The sequence below is a fragment of the Microcebus murinus genome, chromosome 8 (genome assembly GCF_040939455.1).
Source record: "Microcebus murinus isolate Inina chromosome 8, M.murinus_Inina_mat1.0, whole genome shotgun sequence".
Taxonomy (NCBI): Eukaryota; Metazoa; Chordata; class Mammalia; order Primates; family Cheirogaleidae; genus Microcebus; species Microcebus murinus.
In genome coordinates, this window is record NC_134111.1 from 84,469,512 (window position 1) to 84,495,102 (window position 25,591).

Here is a 25,591-nt window from a genome sequence, read left to right on the forward strand (position 1 = left end):
CTATAATAATTAAAATACTATTAAGTATAACATAAAATCAAATAGAAAAGCTAAATAAAGTTATCATTATATTATAAAACAAAATAGATTTGTGAAACACCATAATAGATTTGTGAAACATCAAATTTGAAGATAGCTAACTTATTTTCTTTTGTTTGTATAACGGAAAGGATATTCTAAATCTTATAACATCAAGTTAGAAAAATAAATGTGTTTTCTAGAATGCAAGTATTAACTTTAGAGTGAGTTGGTATTACTTAATTTTCAACACTTAGAAGCTCTAATAAGTATAAAAAACTATATGCAAATATTTACAGTCTATAAACAATAGCAGCACATCATGCCAGAAAATGAACTATGTGCTTTATGCAAGCAGCTGCATTTATTTCTTAAAACTCTATGGTAAGTATTATTATTATACCCGTTTTATAGCTGAGGGAACCAAATTTAGAAAATCTAAGGAATATCCGTCCCCAAGGTCACACCGCTATTAGGTTGAAAAACAATGGAATATCAGCAATCCCCTATGGTATAATCTAAAAGTAAGTAGCACAGCCAGAACTTGAACCCAGGTCTATGAAATCCGAAAGTCAGTACTCTTAACCACTTCTACAGGGCTCCATCTCAAAAACATAAGAACAGCTGCATATATAGGGACTGCTATGGTCTAGAGCATAAAAGAACTCAATATTTGTTACAAATGGAGTAAATAAATAAATGAAAAGAAAGAATGAGCATACCATGTAAAGCAAGGAACACCTGGCCATAAGCCAGAAAGACAAGATTTTTAACCACTGTTCTACTACTTTTTCCCTGTGTGACTGTGGGCCTCAATGTACATCTTTCTAAAGTACAAGGTTTAGAATGGACACTACATAAAATACCGTGTGTTTTACAGACACATAATACACACAGAATTGTACTTATGGAAGAGAAAGGACAAGAATTCATTTAGTCTGTGAATCCATATCTACTGTCTACTATGATCCTGGCACTATTCTGGGTATTGGGGCTACATGAGTGAATAACCCAAATGTTCTTCAAGTGTGTGGAGGAACAAAGAAGAGACAAATAAATAAATTAGATAATTTCAGATACTATTAAGTATAATAGTAAAATAGGATAATGTCATAGAATGCAGGGAGAGGAGTTTATTTATCTAGGGTGCTCAGGCAAAGCTGCTCCAAGGAAGCAAAAATTAAATTGAGATAAAAGATAGAGGTTTTCATGCAAAGTTATGAAGAAAAGGTGCTCCAAACAGAAGGAATAGCAAGTACAAAGGCCTTCAGATGGGAATAAACTTGCCATGTCAAGAAAAAGAAAAGTGGAAGGGGTATTGAAAATTTAGTGAAAGAGGGAAGAATGGAGGAAGAGGAAGTCAGAGATGAAGGTAGGAGCCACATCCTCTAGGATTTTACAGACTTTGGAAAGGAATTTTAATTTTGTTCTACCGGTAGTTTCAATGGAAAGGTTTTGTGTTTAAAGCAGTGAAATGTTATAATCTGATTTGGGTTTTAGAAAGTCCAGCTCTATCTAGTAGGTGGATTACTGGCTATAGAGGAAAGAGAATGGAGGCAGAGAGACCAGTGATGAACTTTTGCAACTTGCTAGGCTCAGGGTACTAAGAAATGATGGTAGACTAAAGCTATAGGAGTGGACATGGTGAGAACTGTTTAAATTCAGGATTTATTTCAGAAGCAGAGCCAACAATCACTGGTGGACTAGATGTGGGGTTTGAGGAAAGGAATAGTATGTGATGCAAAGTTGAAAGTCATCAAAATATTGATGGTATCTAAAGAAATAAATTGAGAGAAGACCTGCATATGGAGTTACAAGGCTGCTAACATATGAAGTGACTGACTGCCAGATATTTTCTCTTCACTAACTGGCAGCTATTTATTATAACACTTCTAATGAAGATACTCCTTCTCTATTTCTTTTTCTTAGATAGGGGCAAAAGATCTTACAGTTCTACCAAAAGCTTCTAGTTTTCGGATGTCAACTAACTGGATTATTTCCATTATCTCAATAGCCAGTAATCTAGAAAATCAAAACACATGGTTAAAATGGTAACTTAGAAACAAATACTAATCATCATGTGCAGGGTATCATAGATGGCAAAGAAGTAAAAACACCAAATTCAAAGCATGAGAGCATTTTAGAGCAATAGATGCTTTGCCATAAAGTGATAAACACAATTAACAGGCAGAAATCACCGAAGCTGTGCCCATTAAGATACATGATCCTAAAAACACAGTAAGATCCAAAATTTCCATAAACTCCACATTTGAAAAGCAAGCATTTGGGGAAGTGCAGAAGTTCCCTACCATACTTAAGGGCCACACAAATATGGAAAATTGCATATTAATTCTGATTTAAAACAACCTTGCTAGCACCTGAAGTGTTTTACAGTAATTCAATTCCAACCACTTACATAATAAAGAAAAAAAAAATGTCAAACAGAAAATTACAAATTGATTACTGCCACAGAGGTCTTTCCAGCAAAAAAAAAAAAAAAAAAAATTCACAAGCCCCTGTTATTATTAATTGCTACTAAAGATATACAGATACAAGCTTATACTTTCAGTTCAGTTAGGATTAAATACTTTTGTTTTCCTATCTATGTCAGTTAAATATAATGGGCTTAATTCACAGAATGCCAACAATTACATTTCATGACTTCCCATATAATAATATACAATTTTGTTGTAACATTAAAAAAAGTGCAAAACCAGGGAAGAGAAACAATAGAAACATTACTTCTTAAGAAGATAATCTCTTACAATGTAAACAATGAGAAGACTTAGCATGTGGTATTCTCCATGTTATTAAATACACTGTCTTATTTCTGGTAGCTATCGGAATGATTATAAACAAATGCTAGATAACAGTTGTTGATCTATCAAGTTGGACAATGCTTAGACACAGTTAAGCTATATTTCAAGGATTAAATTGGGAAGAAAAGAACTATAAATATTGGGATAAACTGTAGAAAAAAACTTTTGTAAAGGTTGTGTATATGATCCCAGGTACTGTTATAATCATATAATGGACAAATGTGGTAATGATCACAACTGCGCTAAGAAAATTGAGGTCTGGCCTCACAAGCTGGCATAAACAGAACTAATGGTTTTAAGGAAGAGCCATTTGATTCATAGGTTTCTAAATGATCTTTGGGATTTAGCTACAAGGTAAGAGTTGATTCAAAACAACAATTGCATTACATGCCATTTTTATGTATGTCTACCAAGTGACTGATTTATGATTTGAGAGATCTTAGATCATGCAGATTAGAAATATTCATTATTTAAAATAATAATAGCAATAATAACATTAAAATTTTAACTCTATACTTTTCCAGCAATATCTCTGACCACAACTTATCACTAAATAACAAAATTGTCTTGAGGTGAATTTCACTTAACTGATATATACTTATATATATCAAAATTCTCTGCGTATCATTCAAAGTGTTTTATAAAATTCATCTCTAAATTCCACAGTGACATGGGCTGAAAGGATATATTTGCCGAAGCCATGTGAAGGTTCTAAGTCCTTGAAGATTTTTGTTCAATATAGTATCTGCTTGAATGAGTGTTGAGAAGAAAGTTAAAAATCTGAGCTAGAGCCAACTTTAAAGTACTTATTTATTTTATTTATTTATTTTGAGACAGAGGCTCACTTTGTTGGCCAGGCTAGAGTGAGTGCCCTGGTGTCAAGCATAGCTCACAGCAATCTCAAACTCCTGGGCTCAAGCAATCCTCCTCCCTCAGCCTCCCGAGTAGCTGGGACTACAGGCATGCACCACCATGCCCGGCTAATTTTTTATATATATATTATTTGGACAATTCATTTCTTTCTATTTATAGTAGAGACGGGGTCTCGCTCTTGCTCAGGCTGGTTTCAAACTCCTGACCTCGAGCAATCTGGCTGCCTCGGCTTCCCAGAGTGCTAGGATTACAGGCATGAGCCATCGTGCCTGGCCTAAAGTATTTATTTTAAAACTGCTCTATGGGTAAGACTAGCTGGGTGATTTGGTCTCCAGTGTCCTCAGATATCATAACTGAAGGGTCCAAACCGGTGGAGTTAATCCAAGTAGTAACATCTGGAATAACTGAAATATGTCTCTGATGCATTCAGTCAGATAACCAACACATATTAACTCATAATGTGTTAAAAAATGAATAGTCAATCTTAATTACGAGACTACTACGTATGAGGCACTGTACTAGCCTCTATGGAAAAGAGAAACTAACATTTCTTGAATTATTTCTTAAAATGTGTTAGGTACTGTGATAAAAGCTTCACTAAAGTAATTTTATTAACCCTTACAACAGCCCCAGGAACAAGCACTTTCCCTATTTTACAAATGAGGAAACAAAAACTAAGAGCACAGGCAAGATACAAATCCCAGTCAGTACAGCTAGAAAGTTTACCTCAGTCTGCTGCCCTCAGGCTGCAGAAATTATGTCATTTTCCCTGCCCTTAAGGAGTTTCCAGTCACACAGAGGAGATAAACTGCACTCAAGTAATCAAGTAATGGTAAAACAAGATAGGAAGTGATAAAGAAGAAACTTTTAGAGAAGAAACTACCCCTGGATAAAAAGGATAATTTGGTTTTAGAGATTGATTGTACTGTGCCTATGCTAACAGTAACAATGACCCAAGAAATGATAAACTTCAGACATAAAATGTCTGTTTATATGTACTCTCCTATGAACTCTTTTAAAAAAGAATATTTAGTTTTCTCCTTGATTCTTCACAGGATAAAAGAAAAAACAGACGCTCCTGGAGTCTGATACGTGGTTCTGAGAATTCCAGATATTCAGCAGAGAGGCAATTATGATGTAGAACATACAGCACTATGAGTATGGAAATTCATATAATTTCAGGGCCACCCTGGCAATCCACTCACCAACACATGTAATAGACAAGTAAATAAGTTCATGCTAAAAAAAAAAATCACTCTGGGCAAGGTCAGGTAGGGAGGTACACTATGAAGTCAAGACCTGTCTGCCACCAAAGATATCTTCTGAATTGCCATCCTCAAATGAAACACAGTAGTACAACATAATTACCATTTCAATTATGTCCCTCACAAACAGAGCAGGTTTATTTGTGATTTGCTTTAATTAGGTAATTTTACTTTCATTTCTTCAGTAATTGATTTAAATACAACAGAATTATTAACTGTCTCATATCTGCACACACATTTCTTTTAAAAAAAAGGAGTTTGAGTCTGTCTAACTGACAGTACTCAAGACAGATGAAAAGCAAACATATTCAGTAAGTGATCCAGATATCTCAGGTTTTCTAGGCAATACTTTGAACGACTTTTTTTATTATTGTTGTTGTTGAATAAAAGCAGACCAAAAGCATGTCCTTCCTAGAAGACTATTTGATGTAACATATGTTTGTAGGATCTGTATCTTATTTATTATTTAATTCAACTTTTTTCTCATATCTTTTTTATCTAACAATAAAATAATAATAATGGTCATTCTGGTTAACTTAGCACGTGCCAGTTACCATTCTGGAAGCTTTACATATATTATCTCTAATGCTTACCACTCCTCTGACAAGGCAAATATTAATGCCCCTGTTTTGCAAATAAAGCTGAGATTCCAATAGATAAAATATTTGTCTAGGGGCTATACCTTTGATAAACATTAGGGTACACTTCTTTATATACTACAGAAAGAGAGAGAGAGAAGAAGAGGGAAACTCAATCAATTCTGTAATTTTTAAAAATATGTTTATTATTTTCCAATAATAAATAAAATGCTAAGTACTTCCAAAAGGAATAGACTTCTCTGACATTGCTTAAATAAATATTAAGCTCAAGGTCTAATCAGTGCATTCTATGTTATATGTGAAAGCATTTTGAATAGTATAAAGTACCTTACAAATAAAATGTTACTTTTAATAGGTTTCAAAATAGTTTTCTTAAGTAAGTTAAACATATACATTGATGTTTTTATTTTCTATGGGCTTAGTAAACCTTTTCTTTAACAGTAATACACATGTAAATTTCACCTCACATCTGCTGAATTTTCACGGCAGTATTATCACAAGGTTAATTCTAGAAAAGTGTTTCAATGGGTAAAAATCAACCTGAATCTCTGACAGAGTATGATCTCAACAAAGTCTTTTGAAACACTCAGTGCCTATGTCCTCAACACTTCAGGAGGAAAGTGGAAAAACAACAGATCAGAGAACAAAAACTGGATGCAAAACCCCATCTCATCTGCTCACTATCAAGTTCCTTCCTCCTTGCCACTTACCAAGAGGAAAAAAAAAAGCAGAGAAAGTTCTTACTATTTCTGACAGACTTGCGGTCTCCCTAATTCCCCATTCCTGCTTCCCACAGAAGTGAAGGAAACAGAGAGCTGAGGGGCAAAGCCAAGTTTACTGAATTTGTGATCACTTAGAAATATACAGCCAGTTAAGACACCTCACACATACCATATATTACACAGTCACTTTTGAAAAAGATAAAAGCAATAGATTAATTCAAGGTAGTCACTGGTAACACCACTGGTTTATTAGAACAATCTATTCTTGGCACTGCCGACTTTTATCCTGCATTAATTGGCTAATCATTCTAGGCCCAAACCCATAGGACCCCAGTTCTAACCTATCTACCTCCGTCTTCCACTCCCTGGCTTTCAGGTATCTGAAGAAGTATGCTTCTTTCTACCGAATCTCAATGCTAATTCACTTAGCTACTAGAAAACATTGTAATCTTATTGCCATATTCCTCATCATTCAAGCGGGTAGCTTTTGACTGAATTGTAAATTCTAATTTCTCCTTATATTTTCTAAAGGAATTAAAAAAGGAAGAAAAGATCCTATTTTCATTTGATCTATTCCTTTCTATAATAGCTCTACTAACTAGAGTGGAGTCTGCTTGTCCCTCACTTCTGGATCTGCTATCTTTCTTCTTCTTGAGCTAGATCTCATCTATGTTCTCTGTACTTAACAGTTCTCCTCTTTCTTTTCATATGCCTCAAGTTATATTCAGGAGTCCCACTCCATTAACAATATACCACAGCCATCTTGCTAAAAACAGTTTCTCTTTGAAAGTTTTAATGTAAAAAATCAGCAACACTCAATGCACTGAGTTTTAAATTGATGAATGTGAAAAGAGACAAAGGCTCTTTTTAAAAAGTAAACTTGTTTGTCAAATACAAGAAAGAATAGAAAATAAAAGTTTTAACTCATTCTACTCAGATTTATTTTGCCATCATATGCTACAATGTCTCCTTATAGTTGGCAGAAATCATTTTAACATTTATACATACATTATTTAGTTTACAGCAGGTCATGCTATCAATGAATATGATTCAGAAAACAATTCCAAGTATATAACATTATTTGGAAATTCCATGGTATTATAGCAACTAAGAAAGTATCTTATATTCTGACTAAATCTAAAATAACATTCAATGAATCTGAAGATAGGATTTGTATATGAAAAGACCCCTGACTTCAGTATTTATTAAATCACAGCTAACCATTTTCATAAGTCTATAATTTCACTGAAATTTCAAGATTAAACCTACATGATCAGAGAGCTATCATCAGTTCTCTTGCAGAACAGCTCCAAACTTTATTTCTTTGAGAAGATGGCTGACTGAATTCATTTATTTTTTTAATTACAAGTAATATACAAATTCATTCCTTGTAAGAGATCCAAAGAATGCAGAAATATTTAGAATAAAAGATAAAAGGCTCTGTTTATTCTCACATATCCAAAGTAAACTATATCAATAGTTTGATGCTTCCTTCTTGTTCTTATTCTTTGTATTCACACACATACACACGTGTGCAGGCATATGCTTTTAACACATTAACTGCCAAGTGAATTGTATTTAATTTATACTAGTTTTGAGCCAGGGGCCTCGTGAAGCATATGTAACTCACACGTCTCTCTGCCTTGGGAGCTGTGAGAACTGTTTTTCTTCAAGTTGCTTATAACTCAAGCACAAAAAACAATAAAAAATAGCAAATTTTTCATTAAATTAAAAAGGATCATTTTGTTTTCTCATTTTTTATTGTATTTTTGTGATAAAAACACCATGGCCCCGAGGAAATTTTTTTTTCTCGTGTGGCAGTCGATGTGTTAAAACACAAATGGCATTATGTTATACATACAGTTGAACGAAATCAATTGTCTAGTTAATTATAACTTCTCTGATTTCCTTAAAAAAAATCTCTTCAAAATTGTCATCAGCTATTGTACTCAAACTGTAGAACCAACTAAAATTACTCAAATTCATCAAAAAAATTTTATACAAACAGACTCACTGTGAAAATTTATGTAGAAATAATTTATTTTAAATTGTTTTGTTGGGGTACAGGAGGTGTTTCTTTTTTGTTTGTTTTCATTTCCAAAAATTGAATCCAAAAACTGTCATTAGGTCATTAATTTGTCATAATTCAGACAGATGGCACTGTGTAAATTCATGCTTTAAAAGTTTAAAAACATCCCTCCTCCTCCCTCCCACCTGCTTGATTTCCCATTAAATTCACACCTAACCGGTACAATGCACACTATCTGGGTGATGGGCACACTTATAACTTTAACTCAAACTGTACAAAAGCAATTTATGTAACTAAAATGCTTATACTCCTATAATACTCTGTAATAAAAAAGTTTAAAAACAGCAGACTCACAGAAAATATCTCATATTTGTTTTTTCTAATTTTCAGTTATGCCCAGACAAAATCTATTGCTGCTTTCAAATAGTTTTTTTTTTTTTAATTTAACAATATAATAGAATTCACTTTATATTTCCAAATGCTATATTGGAGTCAGTGTAATTTTAAAGCAGTAGCCGAAAATGATTAGGAACCATCTACCTATTTCTGGTACGTAAAAATTCTTAAACACCTTAATTTTCAAGCTTCAGATGATATATGGATAACCTGAGCAATCATTTTTAATAGAAATAAACAAACATTTTACAATCAGAATTAAATGTTAATCTTCAGCCCTAATACTATAGAAATGTCACTTTTCAGTCTAAATGGTAACAAATGTATTGAAAATAAAGCAATCTACATAAGGCCATCTGAATAATAAAGATATTACTTAAGTCTGATTAAAAGACCCATAAGACATATCTCAGAAAAAAAATATATTTCCACATGTGTATGTTATTTTTTAAAACATGAATGTAACAAGTAAACAAATAAGGACCTTTATGAAAATGGCCATAACAATGTTTTATATAGTTGTAGAAGAAATGATGCCTTTTTAGAACTTAACTAGAAATCCTCAATGTTAATACAACTGAAACACAGCAATATAGTACCCAAGTACTTCAAAATATAATTAAGCCCTGCCTATTGATGGCTTAGTAAGAAGTAGGTTGAGTTGATATAGTCAAATGTAAGAACTACAGCTTCAATGATAATGAGAGCAATGACAAAAACGTCAAAGGTGTAGACACCCAGAATGTTAATTTATTAGAATGTGACTTTATACTGATTAATTATATGCTCCTCAAAATATCTGGAGTGCATAAGAAAAGTTAATTGAAGCATTCCATCTTGTACATGCTACTAAAAACAGATTCAAGTAAGTGATAGAGAACTGGCTTTAAAATTACAAGTGTATAGAATTCAATTTGTAACTCAACATATGACATATAAAGATAGTAGTAGTAAGGAAGACGATAATTTCATGGAAATATTTACATTAATTTGGATTCCACTGGACATGGCTGTATAAAATCAGGAAACTTAAAAGCTGTTTAGAACCTTATAGATCATCTTTTGGGGACCGATTTGGAGATTATAAAAATTTCTTTAGAGTAAGACATTATAAAAATGAACACATACCCAAACAGAGAAAATCACAAGCAAATTAGGATTTCAGGACTATTTCAATAACTAAGAAATCAAGTTTCTGAATTTATTCAAATAATTCAGAAGCACATTATTTAAATAGACATATACAATATGGTAACCATTAACAGTTCCTTCATTCAACAAATATTTACTGGGCTCGCATAATGTATACTGTATGCTGAGGATGAAGGGATAAATAAGGTATGGCCATTGTTCTCAAAGATTCACATCTGGAAAATCTCAGATTAATTTATTTGTAATCAATGTGTGGCCCCAAAATAAAGCTGTGTGCTTTGAAAACTATTCTTTAATTCACACTCAGCAACTAAGATAGCTTTCCAATAACTGCCATGAAATACTATAGTTTTGCTACGAAATTTCATTTATTGTGGTCAGATAACTTCAGTAATTTAATAAAACTGGTGTGATGTTTTCTTCCTTCTGACTTATAAACTATAAGTTTCTGTAAATCTCCAGTTAACGTAAGGTGTCTTTCTCAGGTGGCAGTGCTATTTTCCATCTTCATCTAAAATAGATATTAAGACCTCTTAAATTGCTGACCACATTATCTGTCAACATTTCTATGAATGGAAGTTTGAATTTATAGCAACAGCAGTCGAGGTATCCTTTATAGATATTATAAGACCCTCTTCATAATTAAGATATAAAATCAACATTTTACAAATTAAGGCAGAAATATAATCACAGAAAAGAAAATGAATGGAATTGGTTTCAGAAAAGAAAGAATTGGTTGTAACTTGAACATATGTATTAATATAGGTTAAAGACTGAATCTGGGGGATTAGGCAAGGAAGCCAAGAAAAAATAATGACTCTCAGAAGTATTTTGGTATCTAGATCTAGGGAATCAAAATCCATGTCCATTCAAGGGAAAAGGAATTAGACAAAGGACTTCAACCATAATGATCTGAATGGCAATGCTATCTCCATTGTGATACTGAATATATTAAGGTCTTTTAGTCTGATGCCATTAAACATTTGAATTATATAACTAACTCCCTTTGTTCGGATTCTTTGCTCACTAAATGACCTTCACTGATTACCCATATAGATCAGTTCACAAAAACAAAATGATCTGGTAAAGCCAACTAGGGTGATCCAGATCCTATGTTCGTTGGTTGGGATTTTTTGTTTGTTTTATTTTTAATCAAGGTACAGACATAAATTGGTATTCTGATTTTAAATACCAATTTCGTGAACTCATCTAATGTGAGGCAACCCTGAGATAGGGATCCACTCTAAGTGTGCCACAAATCAAGTTCTGAAACTTGCAAGGATGAGAGCCAAATCCTGCATTATAAAATAATTTGTGGTCCTGGCACAGTGGCTGATGCCTGTAATCCTAGCTCCTTGGGAGGCTGAGGCAGGAGGATCACTTGAGGCCAAGAGTTTGGAGACTGGCCTTGAAACATAATAAGATCCCAACTCTAAAAAAATAAAAAATTAGCCAAGCACAGTGGTACACACCTGTAGTCCCAGCTACCTGGGAGGCTGAGGCAAGAGGATCACTTGAGCCCAGGGATTTGGGGCTACATTGAACCATGATCGTGCCCTGCACTCCAGCCTGGACAACAGAGCAAGACCTTGTCTCAAAAAAAAAAAAAAAAAAAAATTGTCAAGAAATGTTATCCTGTAGGAACCCATCTGAGTGGCTGGTTATTCTGCTCTCTGTTTCTTTGTGCATCTTCAAATTTATACACTTCTGAAAAACTCCTGGAGGTAAAACGTGAGAGGCTATTCACTCACCTATAATGGATTTAAATCATGATTGTGAGCACATCACACTCATTTACTTCTAAATGAAATAAGCGGTATTATAATCTCAAACAAAGTATAGATTCATTTGAACCTTGGAAGATAACATCCCTCTCTAAAAAAACATGCCAAACATATTTTTTGTGTCCTAGCACCAGCAGTGCATCACACAAAGTAAGTGCTTAATAAATGTTTGTTGGATCAATGATTGAAAGATGAAAAATAGCTCTCTAGAGAGTTATGAATTTCCACACATAGGCAATCTCGGAAGAATTATTTCCATCATTAACATTCCATGGTGTCTCCAGTAATCAAAGCTTACAGTTTTAAGATAGAATTCTATAATAGATATTTTAGAACAATAAGTATGTTAATTAAGATGTTCTCTAAGCCCCACTTTTGCCTCTAGGTAGCTTTACCCCAAGAGGTACAATATTATTTTTTTTAAATCAAATACTTACCAAATCATATTAAAATAATATATATCATGTCTGCATATTTATCTCAAAGTCTTCAAAAAGGCTCTAGATAACAATATTAAATTCCTTAGCTATGGAAGTGTCAGAATTGAGCAGTATTTCACTAACAAAATGTACATATATTTTAAATTACATATTTATTTATTTAAAAAAGATTATAAAATAAAGACAAATCATTAGAGTAGAGGGATTAAAGCATATGTTAGGCTTAGGATTTTTTAAAAATATATAACTGTAAAAGTTATAATATTAAATATACCACAAAATGTTAAAGAGAAGGACTAGTATAATTTAAAAAAAAACAAAAAACGGAGAGTCAATCACATTCAACTTCTGAGAAAAGCATAAAAGGATTCCATTAAGCAAAGAGTTTATTAAAGCATGTGCTCATACATTTCAATATGGAATTATAATTTAATGGGACATTTGGGGAAATAAGGCCACTGATCAAATGCTGAGAATTACTCAGGGATGAATTTTTAAGAAATATGGTATTAAATTATTGTTAAAGAGATACAGGAGCAAAGTAACCAAACCAGAAACTACATAATAGTTTTCGCTAATTAGGAAAAATCACATTTCTGTCTAATCTATCCACTTGCTTGATTGCTATTCCCTTTCAAATGCTACCCTACAGGTGCTTCAAACTCTGTATTCAGAATTAAACTAAACTAAATGTTTACCTGAAAACCTGCTCCAGCATTTCCCATCTTTGCTGATAGAACCCACCACCACCTATACAATAATTAAGGGATCATCATCCTTAACTCTCTTCTTTCCTTAACTTGACTACCTGTCCGCATTAAGCTGCTAAATATACACAAATCCTTCCCTTCCTTTTTTTTATCCCACAACTGCAAGCTCTCATGACTTCTCACTCAAGCATTGCAACAGCCTGTTACAGATTCTCCTGCCTATACAGGGTTCCCCATGCACAATGTTTCCCCCACATTGCAGCCAATATGAGCCATGCCAATCGAAAGACTGAAGTCACTTGCTTTGTCAAACCCTTGGCTCTCTTGAAAATGAAAGCCAAGTTTCCTCTCACACAAACAAGATATTCCATTATCTTGCCCTGATTAACTCTCCAAAGTCATCTCTGGCCTTAAATTTCTAGACTCCAACTTTAAATTCTAGAAATAACAATCTGCTTGTATTTCCCAGAATAGTGCATGTTATTTCTCACCTCTCATTGGAGGTGCATCATTTACTGAAAACGCCTTCCACTTCACCCCTAAATCTTATTCATTTAGTAAGTCTCAGCTCAAGCAGCCTCTCCCTTCAGGAAACTTCCCAAACTAGCACCTCCTCTCATTCCCCATAATAATCAAGACACTGAGTTTACTAAGTATAATGTCCTATTTAGATGTTTGTCTTTCCCATTAGAGTGTGAGCTCCTGGAGGACAAGGATGATGGACTGTTTATTCAACTTTGGCTTCACCTTACAGTAGCCAGCACATAGAAGGTAACCCACAAATATTTGTTGAATTAATCAACTAGAATTATACAGGAAAATGTCAAATGCCTGTAACTAATAATTATATTTTAAGCTTCAAATTTAAAACACGTGGACTATTATCCCCAAAATGCACAATTAACAATTAGGTATACAATTTGATTAGGTATCATCAAATGAGAATTTATGGAACTACCAGAAGCTTCAAATTAGTTTAAGTTTTAGATGGGGACTCTCAAAGAATTGATTCTCTACAGGAATATTTTACTCTATTAAGAGGACTTTTTCTATTCTTAACAACTGATATCTTTAGAACACCAATAATAAGCCGTGATTTTCTTGACATATAATGAAAAACACAAAACTAGTCAGGAATATTAAAACCCAATAAAAAATATTCTGACATATAGACAAACTTTCTTTCTTACCCAAAATCTTCATAGATGCTTTAAGTAATAGAAGATTTTGTTCTTCAATTGTTATCCTACATTATCAGAAAACCCTATCTGTGTCCCATGAACATATGTAGTAAACAGTTAAGAGCAAAAGATCCAGATTCTAAACAGACAAACAGAACTGGATTTTAAAACAAACCCTTTTTCTTTTTTTTTTTTTTTTTTGAGACAGAGTCTCGCTTTCTTGCCTAGGCTAGAGTGAGTGCCGTGGCATCAGCCTAGCTCACAGCAACCTCAAACTCCTGGGCTCAAGCGATCCTCCTGCCTCAGCCTCCCGAGTAGCTGGGACTACAGGCACGAGCCACCATGCTCGGCTGATTTTTATATTATATATATTATTTGGCCAATTAATTTCTTTCTATTTTTATGGTAGAGACGGGGTCTCGCTCAGGCTGGTTTTGAACTCCTGACCTTGAGCAATCCGCCCGCCTCGGCCTCCCAGAGTGCTAGAATTACAGGCGTGAGCCACCGCGCCCGGCCCAAACCCTTTTTCTTACAAGTCACGGGTCCAAGAAAATAACTTGATTCCTCTGAGTAATAACAGCAGTGATTACTTATTAAATCTTAGCATGTACCAGAAGTTGCCTTATTTAAACTTCACAACAGCCCACTGAGATAGTCCCTATTCCAAAGATAAGGAAGCAGGAACTCAGCTGTGAAGTGACATGCCTAAGGTCACACAGCAAGTTGGTGCCAAAGTAGGAATTCTAACTCAAGTCAGTATAACTCCAAAGCCCTTATTTTTAACCACTTACAATCGACTGGTTCTGAGTCTCAATTTAATGTGTTATAAAGTGGAATGATTACTTACCTACCTCACAGAATTATTGTGGAAACTAAGTGAAATACATGAAAAGCACCTATCTTAGTGCTGGGTATCCTAGGTACATTCAATAAATCATGCCCCTCTACCTTCTCTCACTCCAGTTGTGATTACATTTATAATGAGAGAATGGTTCCTACATACTGTTTATCTATATCAAAGAAGAGATATATGGAGTCTCAATTCACAAAAGAAAAATATTACCAGATCAATCAATACATTTGCTATACACAGATAAAAAGGAAAAAAATAAAAACAACATATTCCACCTCATTTTAGGACTGTGACTCTGCTATTTCCATGTCAGAATATCATAAGATCAAAATATATGAACATTCAAACATTCGAAATATATAATTTCAAAATATATAATCAAAAATTAGAAGAGAAGAACATGAGACCTAGAGATCTAAATTCATTACAGCTTACAGGAAGACTCCCAATAGAACATAATCAATAATGTTATATTTAAAAAATGTACTTTCAGTGAGAAAGATTTGGGCAAAGATAGAAGCAATAAGGATAATCTTTCTACTGTAAATTATTTTATTATTTTTTGTTTGTTTGTTTGAGACAGGGTCTCACTCTGTCACCTGGGCTAGAGTGCAGTGTTGTGATCATAGCTCATTGCAACCTCAAACTCCTGGGCTCAAGCGATTCTCCTGCCCCAGCCTCTGGAGTAGCTGGGACTATAGGCACTAGCCACCATGCCCAGCTAATTTTTCTAGTTTTGGTAGAGACAGGGTCTAGCTCTTGCTCAGGGTGGTCTCCAATTTCTGGCCTCAAGTAATTCTCCCACCTCAGTCTCCAAAAGTGTTAGGATTACAGGCATGAACCATCTCACCCGGCAAATTGTTTTATTTTTAAAAGACCTTAATTCTCAATACTAAACAGCCTAAAAAGATGGGGGTAGGGTAGATTTGGGCATGAAAGAAGGTGCAAAAAATAACAGCACTGTTGCTATTAGTTGTCTGCAAACATATACCTTTCTTAGTTTCTTTTCCTTTTTTAAAAAATTGATACATAGGCATAACATATACTCCTGATAGCCATAAAGAAATTAAATCAGGGCGGGCACGGTGGCTCACACCTGTAATCCTAGCCCTCTGGGAGGCTGAGGTGGGCGGATTGCCCGAGGTCAGGAGTTTGAAACCTGCACGAGCAATAGCAAGACCCCATGTCTACTATAAATAGAAAGAAATTAATTGGCCAACTAATATATATAGAAAAAATTAGCTGGGCATGGTGGCACAAGCCTGTAGTCCCAGCTACTTGGGAGGCTGAGGCAGTACAATCGCTTGAGCCCAGGAGTTTGAGGTTGCTGTGAGCTAGGCTGACGCCATGGCACTCACTCTAGCCTGAGCAACAAGGCGAGACTCTGTCTCAAAAAAATATATATAAAAAAGAAAAAAAGAAATTAAATCAGAGCTTAAAATTTGTTTCTAATAAGAGCTAAATGTAAAGTACATTGTATATATACATAAACCTAAGTACTATGATTCAAAACAGAGCAAAATTTTACATCAAGCCCATCATGTGATATAGTGGGTGTGTCCTGTGGAAATCCAACCAAGGGTGACTGCCAAACTAAGCTATGGAAGACAACTCAGAAAGCTGGTGAGTCCCATATTATAGGCTATATTTCAAAACGTACATTGGAACATTCACTTGACAAGATTACCTGATATCACTACACCCTCATAATAACATCCTTCTATTTCTGTAATACTGTTTTTGTCACTTAAACACAGGTCAATATTGGACATGGCAGAGACACTCTGAGATGATGACATTGGAGAGACACCAATTATCTAACTAACTCACATGGTAATATCACAATTTTATGCCCCAATCCTAATAACTTTGTCTCTCTGCTAAGCAACCCAAGAAGTCAATTGATTCCTTTAACCCTCAATTTCCATGTACGAAAAACAGAAATCACAATATACTTCTGCTTCACTAGGTTCTAAAAATGGAAACTAGCTAAGAAAAAAATGAATGTGAAGCACCCTGAAAAGAATAAACTAGATTCCCTGACCTGATTATTAGTCAGAGCCTTGTAAAACTAGACTTACTACTTCTTCCAATTCCATACATGCTACCTGGCTATCAAAACTGACTGATAAATAGTATTGACTACACAGTTGATCCACTTATGGGTTTTAAAGTAATAGAAACAAATTTTGTGTCATGATGTATTGTCATACCATTTAAGTAAGTAACTACTTGCAAAGTAAATGTACTTATTGGCATTATAAAAATAGATTATAAGAAAAATAAGATTAATTACAGATTTTTGAACCTCGGAAAATTTCCAAAATAGTCAGCTGCAGGTGTAGAACAGTTTAAAACTGATACTGAAGCAACTATGCAAGAATTGGAAATGAGCTAACCCAGAAACAGAAGGAATCATAAGTTTCATCTGATGGGCCAAAATACAATATGAATTATTTTTATATTGTTCTGTCTGAGTTGTCTGTCTCAGATTCTTAACTTCCAGATTCTATTTTTAAAATCACTTAACACTGTGTATTTCCAGTAGCCATCAAGGCATATACTGTCATCCCTGACACAGAAGATTGTCAGCAGACTCAATATGTACACTAATGATCTCAGGCAACAATGCCCATCTTCTTATCAAAGAGATCCTTATTCCTGAAGAAAAAGTTTAAAGTTCTCTAAGAAAATTCATTCTAAAACATAGGAAGTAGTCATTATAAAATGTTAGGATCACTAATACCTCTTACTTCTTTTTCAGATTATCTCACATGTTGAATTTTAAAATCAAAATCTGTCAGGCATTATAACATTTTTAGTTCTCTCCCAAGCCGCCAGTACTCTATTCTAGCACTGTCAAATAATGATAGCTGCTGTCATTATTTTTTATACAATAGCTGGCATCAAGTTGTACAGATACCCTTCATCTTAGAATAGTCACCAAATAACCTAAACAAATGACTAGGACCTTACAGTAGTACTAACCACTTTCCTAAAGCCAAAATAAGTGGGTTATCACACCTTATTGAAACTGTTTATGGTCAGAATGTCAGCTATTTTACAAATATCAAAGGTTTTACTTCTTTTATTTTTTTCCTAACTGTTTAAAAATAACTTTTTCCCCTTACATATATATTCCCATCCTCTCCTTCCTGCTACTAGAAACCCCTTACATATATATTCCTATCCTTACCTTCCTGCTACTATCTTATTCTATCATGAAGGTTTTCACATTTACTTTCAGCTTTAACACTTTCAATCAAAATTTCAATTTTGTTTTTGGAAGCAGCAGCCCTCCAGGAAGTATATTTGAAAATATAAAAAAATACAAAAAATAAATAAGTTATTTTCATTTAACTAAGTCAACAATATATGTAAAGGGATTTAGGAAAACCAGTGATCTCATATACAGTGATTTGAACAGGCCACACACACATAAAAATTATTCCAAGTTACAGAAAAACATCTGAGGGACCTAGACCGATTCTAGGTCTCTTGTTCTAATTAATAGACAAGAGTCCCTCTCTATCACTATTTGCTTTGGCAATCTAAAATGCTGATATTCTCCTAGATCTAACAGAGAGGAAAAATGGGTATCTTCTCCATCTAACACCTAAGTGGGTAACCTAGATACCGTAAATAGAGGCTACATAAAGGATGCAACAGACAGCTCTGAAGTGAGAGCCAAAATATTTAACCTGCAACTCTTTGGAAAAGAACCCGAAAACATGTGCAGCTTAGCCAAAAAGTGTACTAATATGGAATTGCTATAGGCTAGTAAATGAAAAAAAAAAAATCTCTTTACCAAACATAAGTTTACTGTTGTTGGGTGAGAAATGCTCAAATGTCAACAGCACAGTTCTTATTTGTTCAAATATTTGTTCAAATATCTTATTTGCCTATACTCTGCATTGCCTATTTAAAAATATGAGTGAACTGCCTTTTTGAAGCAAGTACTTACAAAATTAGAATCAAATTCACAGATAAAGGAGCCAATTAATCAATAAACAAGTATTTCCCTGCTAATATTCTGGTGGTGGCTAGAGGATGACAGACAAATCTCCAATTAATAGTTATTCATATCCATATATTCAGTGTTTCCAAAACTAAATGGAAACACTAAGCTATTAACAGCTAAATATTTAACTAACAGAATCTGTATATACTCTATCTTTAATTTCTTTGAGAAATTATCTGAAAGTTATCTGAGAAACAAAAACATATTCTACCAAAGAATGAGTATCATTAAATATTGAAATATAAAAATTCTATTGCCCACATTGCAGTAGTGTTATAATTTTTAACAAATCAACCATGAAAAAATTAAATTAATGCAAAAGATCAATTATAAATGATTAGCACTATAATCTAACATTCAACTAAACTGTATTAATAATTTTTCCTTTACACATGACAAAGAAATTTCAAGAAAATGCTTCTAGAATGAAATTTTCTTAGGAAGTCTCCCCATTAATAAAAAGAAATTATTTAAATAAATAAATTATAATAGTTCAATCATAATTTCAAGTCAACAGCTAAAATCACAAAGTTAATGAACTGCAAAATATATTCAATGGTATTCTATACATTTTTGTTTATAATTCAGTAGTCTTTACTAATTACAAAGCTTGTAGATTTATAATAACCTTAAGTTTTGACAGATGTTAAGAGAGAAGTAAAAAAGAAAAGTTGTTCTCTCTGAATAATAAGAATTTACTTATAAATATGCCCAGAATTAAGTATATGATTCAGTTTTCTTTAGTTATTAAATCTTTGGGGGGAAAAAGGAAAGAAAATGTATTTCCTTCACATATCACCCAAATAGAATACTTATAAATTAAATTATAGTTACATATAAATCAGGTGTCCTTTCTATATCAGGATATAATACATATCAAAAGGATTAGGGAAACAAGATTTCAAATTACTTTTGAGTAGGAATAGTAAAGCACTTGGACTTGATAACTAAACTGATTAAACAATACAATTAAGAGAAAATCAGCCATATTCTTAATAAATAAAACTATGTTGTCTTCTGTCACTGACAACATGTAAGCTGCTTTTTTATTATACAAAAACAATGTATACTATATCAATGAATGATCATTTATCAAAAATAGTAATAAAAACTATCTATTTCTGCAAGTTCAAAGAATTCTTCCAAATTTTCTCAGTTCTCTGGACATTCTAAAACAAAGTACTTTTAACTTTGTTACAGAAATAGATGTAAATGAGTTCCATAAATTATCCATCACAATTCACTTCTAACGCTTCGGTGGAGAAACTTTCAGTTTAAAAAAAAAAAAAAATCAACAACACTGCAATTCTATCACTCATGGTCTAACTTTGTACCAAGGTAATATAAAATTATTTCATTTTTTTACCATGAAGAGTCTTTCGAAAGTGCCATTTCCATACTTTTTATCCAACAACAACAAAAAATCCAGTCATAAACCCGGCAAGTCAAAACAGTAACCAGCAAATTCTAACCTTTCTTACCTGACACAGGTAAGCACCAGTTCCCAAATGCCACCTTGGGATAGTTCAGACTAGTAAGCAGGCTCATGTTTTATGATACTAGAATGAACAGGAATAAATCTGTGTTGTTCTTTCTTTAGCAAAAATCTATAGCCGTAGCTACACCACAATGTGAGAAGACCCCACAGACCTAACAAATTCAAGTCTGTCGCTAGAGAAATAGAAAAAAAAAAATCATAAAATGAAGACTTACTGCTTGTCATGTGACTTGGTGAGGCATGCTGTCCATTGGGTGTGCTTGAAGTGAGGTCAATTGCCATATTGGAGTGCTCCCTTTCAGGTGAAAGCTCATTGTCACCTGTTTTCACAAAATAAAATCTTTTGGTCTCTATTCATTGTCATATAAAATCTAATTACTAACTTTGCTTCGTACACACAGTGGTATGCATGTATAACCTTGAAATTGTAGGATAATAAATTTTTCCCTTAAAAGAAACTATAAAGAAACATCATTTAGAAATGTATAGTAAAGGAATGAAATGATGAAAAGCCACATTAGCCCACAATAAAAAAAATTAACAAAACTTTATTATCCTAATAAGTGTAAAATAAGGGGAAATGAAGTAATTTTAAAAGTATCTTTTAGTTGAAAAAATAAGTTTTCTTTTAACATCTAATTTAATTATTAAGCATACAGCATTTATAATGAGCATTTTCCAAAATGCTCACTATTAGGAGTTAGCTATAAGAGACATGTTTGAAAAGACAGTTGGCTAAAAAAAATGTTAACTTAAGGAAGCTAATTCCCTTCCACATTATGTCCGAAAAAATAAGTTACAGAGTAGTAAATATTTAATACACACCATATTAGTAGACATACATGTAACATGACCTATTCTAAACTTATAGTAAAGTAAATGAAAAAAAAAATCAAATAGGAAAGTGTTGATCTGCTAAGCTACTATTGATATAAATATTATCCTTCCCTTCGTAAGTAATAAGTATATTTCTATATTTCCTTCTTATTTCACTTCTATGCTGATATTTTCTCAAACTCATCTAAAGCTAAAATTGTAAATAGATAAAGAGTACAGAATTCTTAATAAAATCTTATAATTCAGAAATTAAAACACAGGTAATACAAAGGTAACTTTATTACCAATAACAAATTAATGAAAATGAATACTTACATGTTATATAGCCATCAATAACCTCTGTTTCCATAGTCAAAGTGCAGTGCTGCAAAACAAAAGATTATGCCTTTAACACAATGATTCCTTTCAGTATCTGCCATTAAATTCTTAACTTATTTGAAGCTCCAAGGAGTTAGTCCATGTTGCTGCTGCAACCTGTGCCTAAGAAACATACTACAGTGTACTGTATGTGCTCATTTGCAAGCCACTGAACTCTTTCTGCAAATGATCTGATTCCTGCTGGAGATAGGATACGAAAGATAAGTGTGCTGTGAGATGGGCTATAGCAAGAAAGTACTGACTTTCTTAATCAAAATTTACTTAAAGAAAAAAAAGTGGGGTTACTAATCAAATATGCCAGTATTAACTGGGATTTAAGTATTTTACCATTCACTACTTCCCACAATCACACTGCAGTTTGAGGACTTCCCCAGTATACAGATAGCTCTATTCACAATTGTTGCAAGTTGGTTCATCATGTTCTAATAGGGAGGGGGAGGACAAACAAACATAAGAAAACAAAACAAAACAAAAAACTTAGTGCTTGTGTCTTGAAGATTTCTGCAGCAGTTGGCCAACTCCCTGACTTGTATTGACATTTTAGCCTACCCCAAGCTCTGTGTAAGCACCTGTTCAATGTAACCTTAATTTCCTGCCAGACCATGGTTGCATACAAATGCCAAGCTTACTTAATATATTCTGATTTTGAAAATTTCATAAACTTTGTGCAGGAGGGAATCACTTTTTAAAAAAAGTTTGGGGAATTAATTTCATGCACCAATGACACAAAACAGAACTTAATTCTCAGAAACAAAAGTAAATTGTATGAGATGACACCCCCTAGCTTTGATTCACATAATGAAAAGATCGATAATCTAACTGTATTCTTTCTGAAAGAAAAAGTTTAAGAATTGACAAGTCCTGAGGAGATTTTTACTTCCCCCCCCCCTCTGGCCTTGGTCCTTTTTGCCTTTAGTTTCAAAACTCTCACTGCACCAGCAGCTAAATTATTCACAATGAGCCATTTCTGTATTGATCGCCAAGTATATTTAGCCCTGGCTCCTGGAATTTCTCCATTACTTACTGGAAAACAGGCAGCTTCACTTCTTGTCTCCAAAACCACTTCCCTTCTCCCTCCCCTCCCTTTCTTCACCACCACCCTCCCTACCCCCCCCCCAAAAAACTTTTCTTTCTCTCTTTTCTTTATAGAATAATCAGATCAAATTCCCAACTCAGTCACTACATAGCACTTAAATTTCAACCTGCTGTACTGTTATCAAATTCTTTCAAATTACGATTACATAAGGCTTTAAAGAAAGGGTTCCGTAAAGTTTAAAAGGGGAGCAGTTTCTTCGGATATTTTACAAATGAGTTTATCTCTTTAAAAATGTATACATTTAACACACACATATTAGAAAGAAACGTCAGGGAGAAGCGAAAGAAGTCTGCCCCATCAATGAAATGGTTATTAACCCTCAGAGAAGGAAAGAAAGAAAAAGGAGAAAGAGAAACGAAATGTACATACAAAAGAAATTGTCCTTTGATTAAAAAAGATTCATCACCATTTCCAGCTCTGTCGGGAGATCTCAGCTTCTTCTAACCCCTCAAAGAGGAGGTGACAATGTCGGGCTGAAGATAAACGGAGGGAGAAAGAAAGAAGTTTTTTGTGTTCCCCCTTCTCTCTTTGCCTCCCTTGCCCCTCCAAGCCAAGCCCCCTGCAGAGTTCAAGGCGAGGAGAAAGGAAAAGCACTTTACAGGTGGGTCATTCCAAGCCCAAATCCAGCAAACAGATCGGCTGATAAACAAAACCAAGAAATGAGAGAGAAGGAACACCCCCCTTCTCCTCCTCCTCCTCCTCCTTCTCCTTCCACCCCTCCCCCTCGTCCCTTTGGGATGGTCTAGTAGGAAAAGTCACTCAGGAATGGCACCACGTACTTTCAGGAAAGAGGAAAAAAAAAAGAGAGAGAGAGAGAGAGGTCAGTCAGTGCTACAGCAATGCGATTAACAAGAGAAAAAACTTGATCCACCGGTTCCTTAAGAATCGACCAAAAGCTAAGACAAGAAAACTGAAAGAAAAGGGGAGGGGGGCGGGTAAGAGGGGAGGGACAGTCAGGCAGAACCCGGCAAGGAACCTAGGCCAACTTCACAGGACTGTTTTTTGGCCCTTGGCAAAAAAGGAAAAAAAAAAAAATTAAATCTTAATTCCATCTCTTTCGCCCATACTAGAACCTGTCAAAGTGATTTAGCTGCTGCCTTTTTATATGTGTCATACCAGTTTCTTTTTTTTTTTTTTTAATTCCAACAGGATCTGGATACTACCTTCTATCTGGACAGCTGGAATTTATTCCACGCTACCCAATCTTTCTTCTTGGAATTCAAGTTAAAACAAAGCAAAACAAGTCCAAATCCATGACAGCTATAGAGATGAGAACTGATTAATCGATTAACATCCCAGAAACAGAATACACGGAGGGGACGATAAATTAAGGCAGAGGACATCATCTTCAACCCGATTCCCTGAGCGTCCTTTACAGAAATCATTACCCTAATCATAACCACAATCCATCTCTCCCAGAGAAAATATACCTATATTATTATCACTGGTTAACAGCAACAAGTCATTTGATCACATCACAGTGCAAAACGAGATGCTATATAATTACACTTAACTTTGAAAACACTCCCCCCTTTGCAAATCATACACATATTTATATATAATCTATGAATCAGAAGACAAATAAAACAAGAGCTGTTCTTCACCACGCAAAAGCCAAGCGGAGATTTACCTCAGCAGTGCATGCAGTAAAATAATCCCATCACCCTTTTGTTTGTGTTTACTGTTAATGTGTCCTCTCTCTTTCTTTCTTTCCTGTGCCTAACGTGTGTTTGTGCACTGCAGTTGGTGGTGGAAACTAAGGCAGTGGATCTGTAGCTAAGGGTAATCCTGTTTTTACTTCCTCCATCTTCAGCGAGGAGCAGGGTTAGCCCGGGACAGCTGGTCAAACCCCGAGAAACCGATCCGGCGGAGCCCGAGCACATCTCCCCCGCCGGCCGGGCTCGCGCAGACGCCCGCGGGCGGAGGGCGGGCTGGCTGCAGCTGCGGGCTGTGGGGCCCCGGGCGCGGGCGGGCGGACGTACGTGCGCGCCCGCGTGCGTGCGGGTGTGCGGGGCCTGAGCGCTCGTGTGTGTGTAAGCGTATGTGTGTGTGTGTGTGTGTGTGTGCGTGTTTGTGTGCGTGTGTGCGCGCGCGCCGGCTGGAGGGCGCGTGTGCGCGTGTCTGCGCGCTCAGCCGCTCGGCAATCGATTACAGGACAAGTGCTGCCCCGGCGGCGCCGAGACGCGCGCACTCCCTCGCGCCCACCCGCGCGCCCGGCCGCGTCGCCCCCCGCCCGTCGGCCCCGGACGGCGGACCCCGCCCCCAAAGGGGGCCAGGTAACCCGTTCCGAGCATGCCGCCGAGACCCTCCTGCTCGCCTCCTTTCCCCGTGTCATAATAAATCTCACGTTTTCTGCTGGGTGGGAAGGGAGGATTGGAACGGTGAGGGGAGGTTCATCTCGGCCGCGTGAAGTTTTCTTTCAAACTGGGATTTGTGATGAGGCCGGCGAAGGGAGCGGGACGGCGATCCGGCCGCCCTGCGCGGAGCTCCGGGCAGGCAGGCGTCCTGGCCTGAGTCTGGGTGTGCTCGTGGACGCACCCACCCACTCAGGCTTCGCAATAAACTGCGCGGTACAATATTCGAAAACAGCACTCGGGACCAGGACGCCAAGCAAGCTAGAGGGGTCCTCGGGAATAGACTGAGAAAGAAATTCAAGTCTGAGATGAAGCTCAACTATTTTGAAAGTGCTGTACAGGGCAAGTTTAAAATTAGTGTTTACTTGCTCTTTCTCCCCCGGGTGTATGCCGCATCCCTGAAAGTCAAAAGAATGGATGAGGATCCAAAAAGTTGTTACCCTTGAAGTGCTGCCTATCAATACCATCGATCCCAGCTTCTTGATTGGGGTTAGAACATATATGAGTCGTCATGAGAAAAACAAATGTATATTCTTTCTACAAATAGTAGCAGTTAAGTGTCTTGC

At 35.3% G+C, this 25,591-nt stretch overlaps 1 protein-coding gene across 7 annotated transcripts in view; it reads right to left on the reverse strand.

Moving 5' to 3' along the window:
* The window catches only part of IKZF2 (IKAROS family zinc finger 2), a 154,224-nt gene extending 128,875 nt beyond the window's left edge, over window positions 1-25,349 (reverse strand). For 2 of the 7 annotated variants that reach the window (XM_076005911.1, XM_012748541.2), the window contains exons 1-3: window positions 24,302-24,728; window positions 21,513-21,561; window positions 20,576-20,680 (exon numbers count right to left, since the gene is read on the reverse strand). In XM_076005911.1, the coding sequence (XP_075862026.1) occupies window positions 20,576-20,680; window positions 21,513-21,546 (139 nt within the window). In that variant the 5' untranslated portion in view covers window positions 21,547-21,561; window positions 24,302-24,728. Of the gene's footprint in view, window positions 1-20,575; window positions 20,681-21,512; window positions 21,562-23,040; window positions 23,392-24,301; window positions 24,729-25,018 lie in introns of those variants that run through there. The other 5 variants (XM_012748543.3, XM_076005909.1, XM_012748542.3 and 2 more) reach the window with 4 other exon arrangements.
* Between the last annotated feature and the right edge of the window lie 242 nt (window positions 25,350-25,591).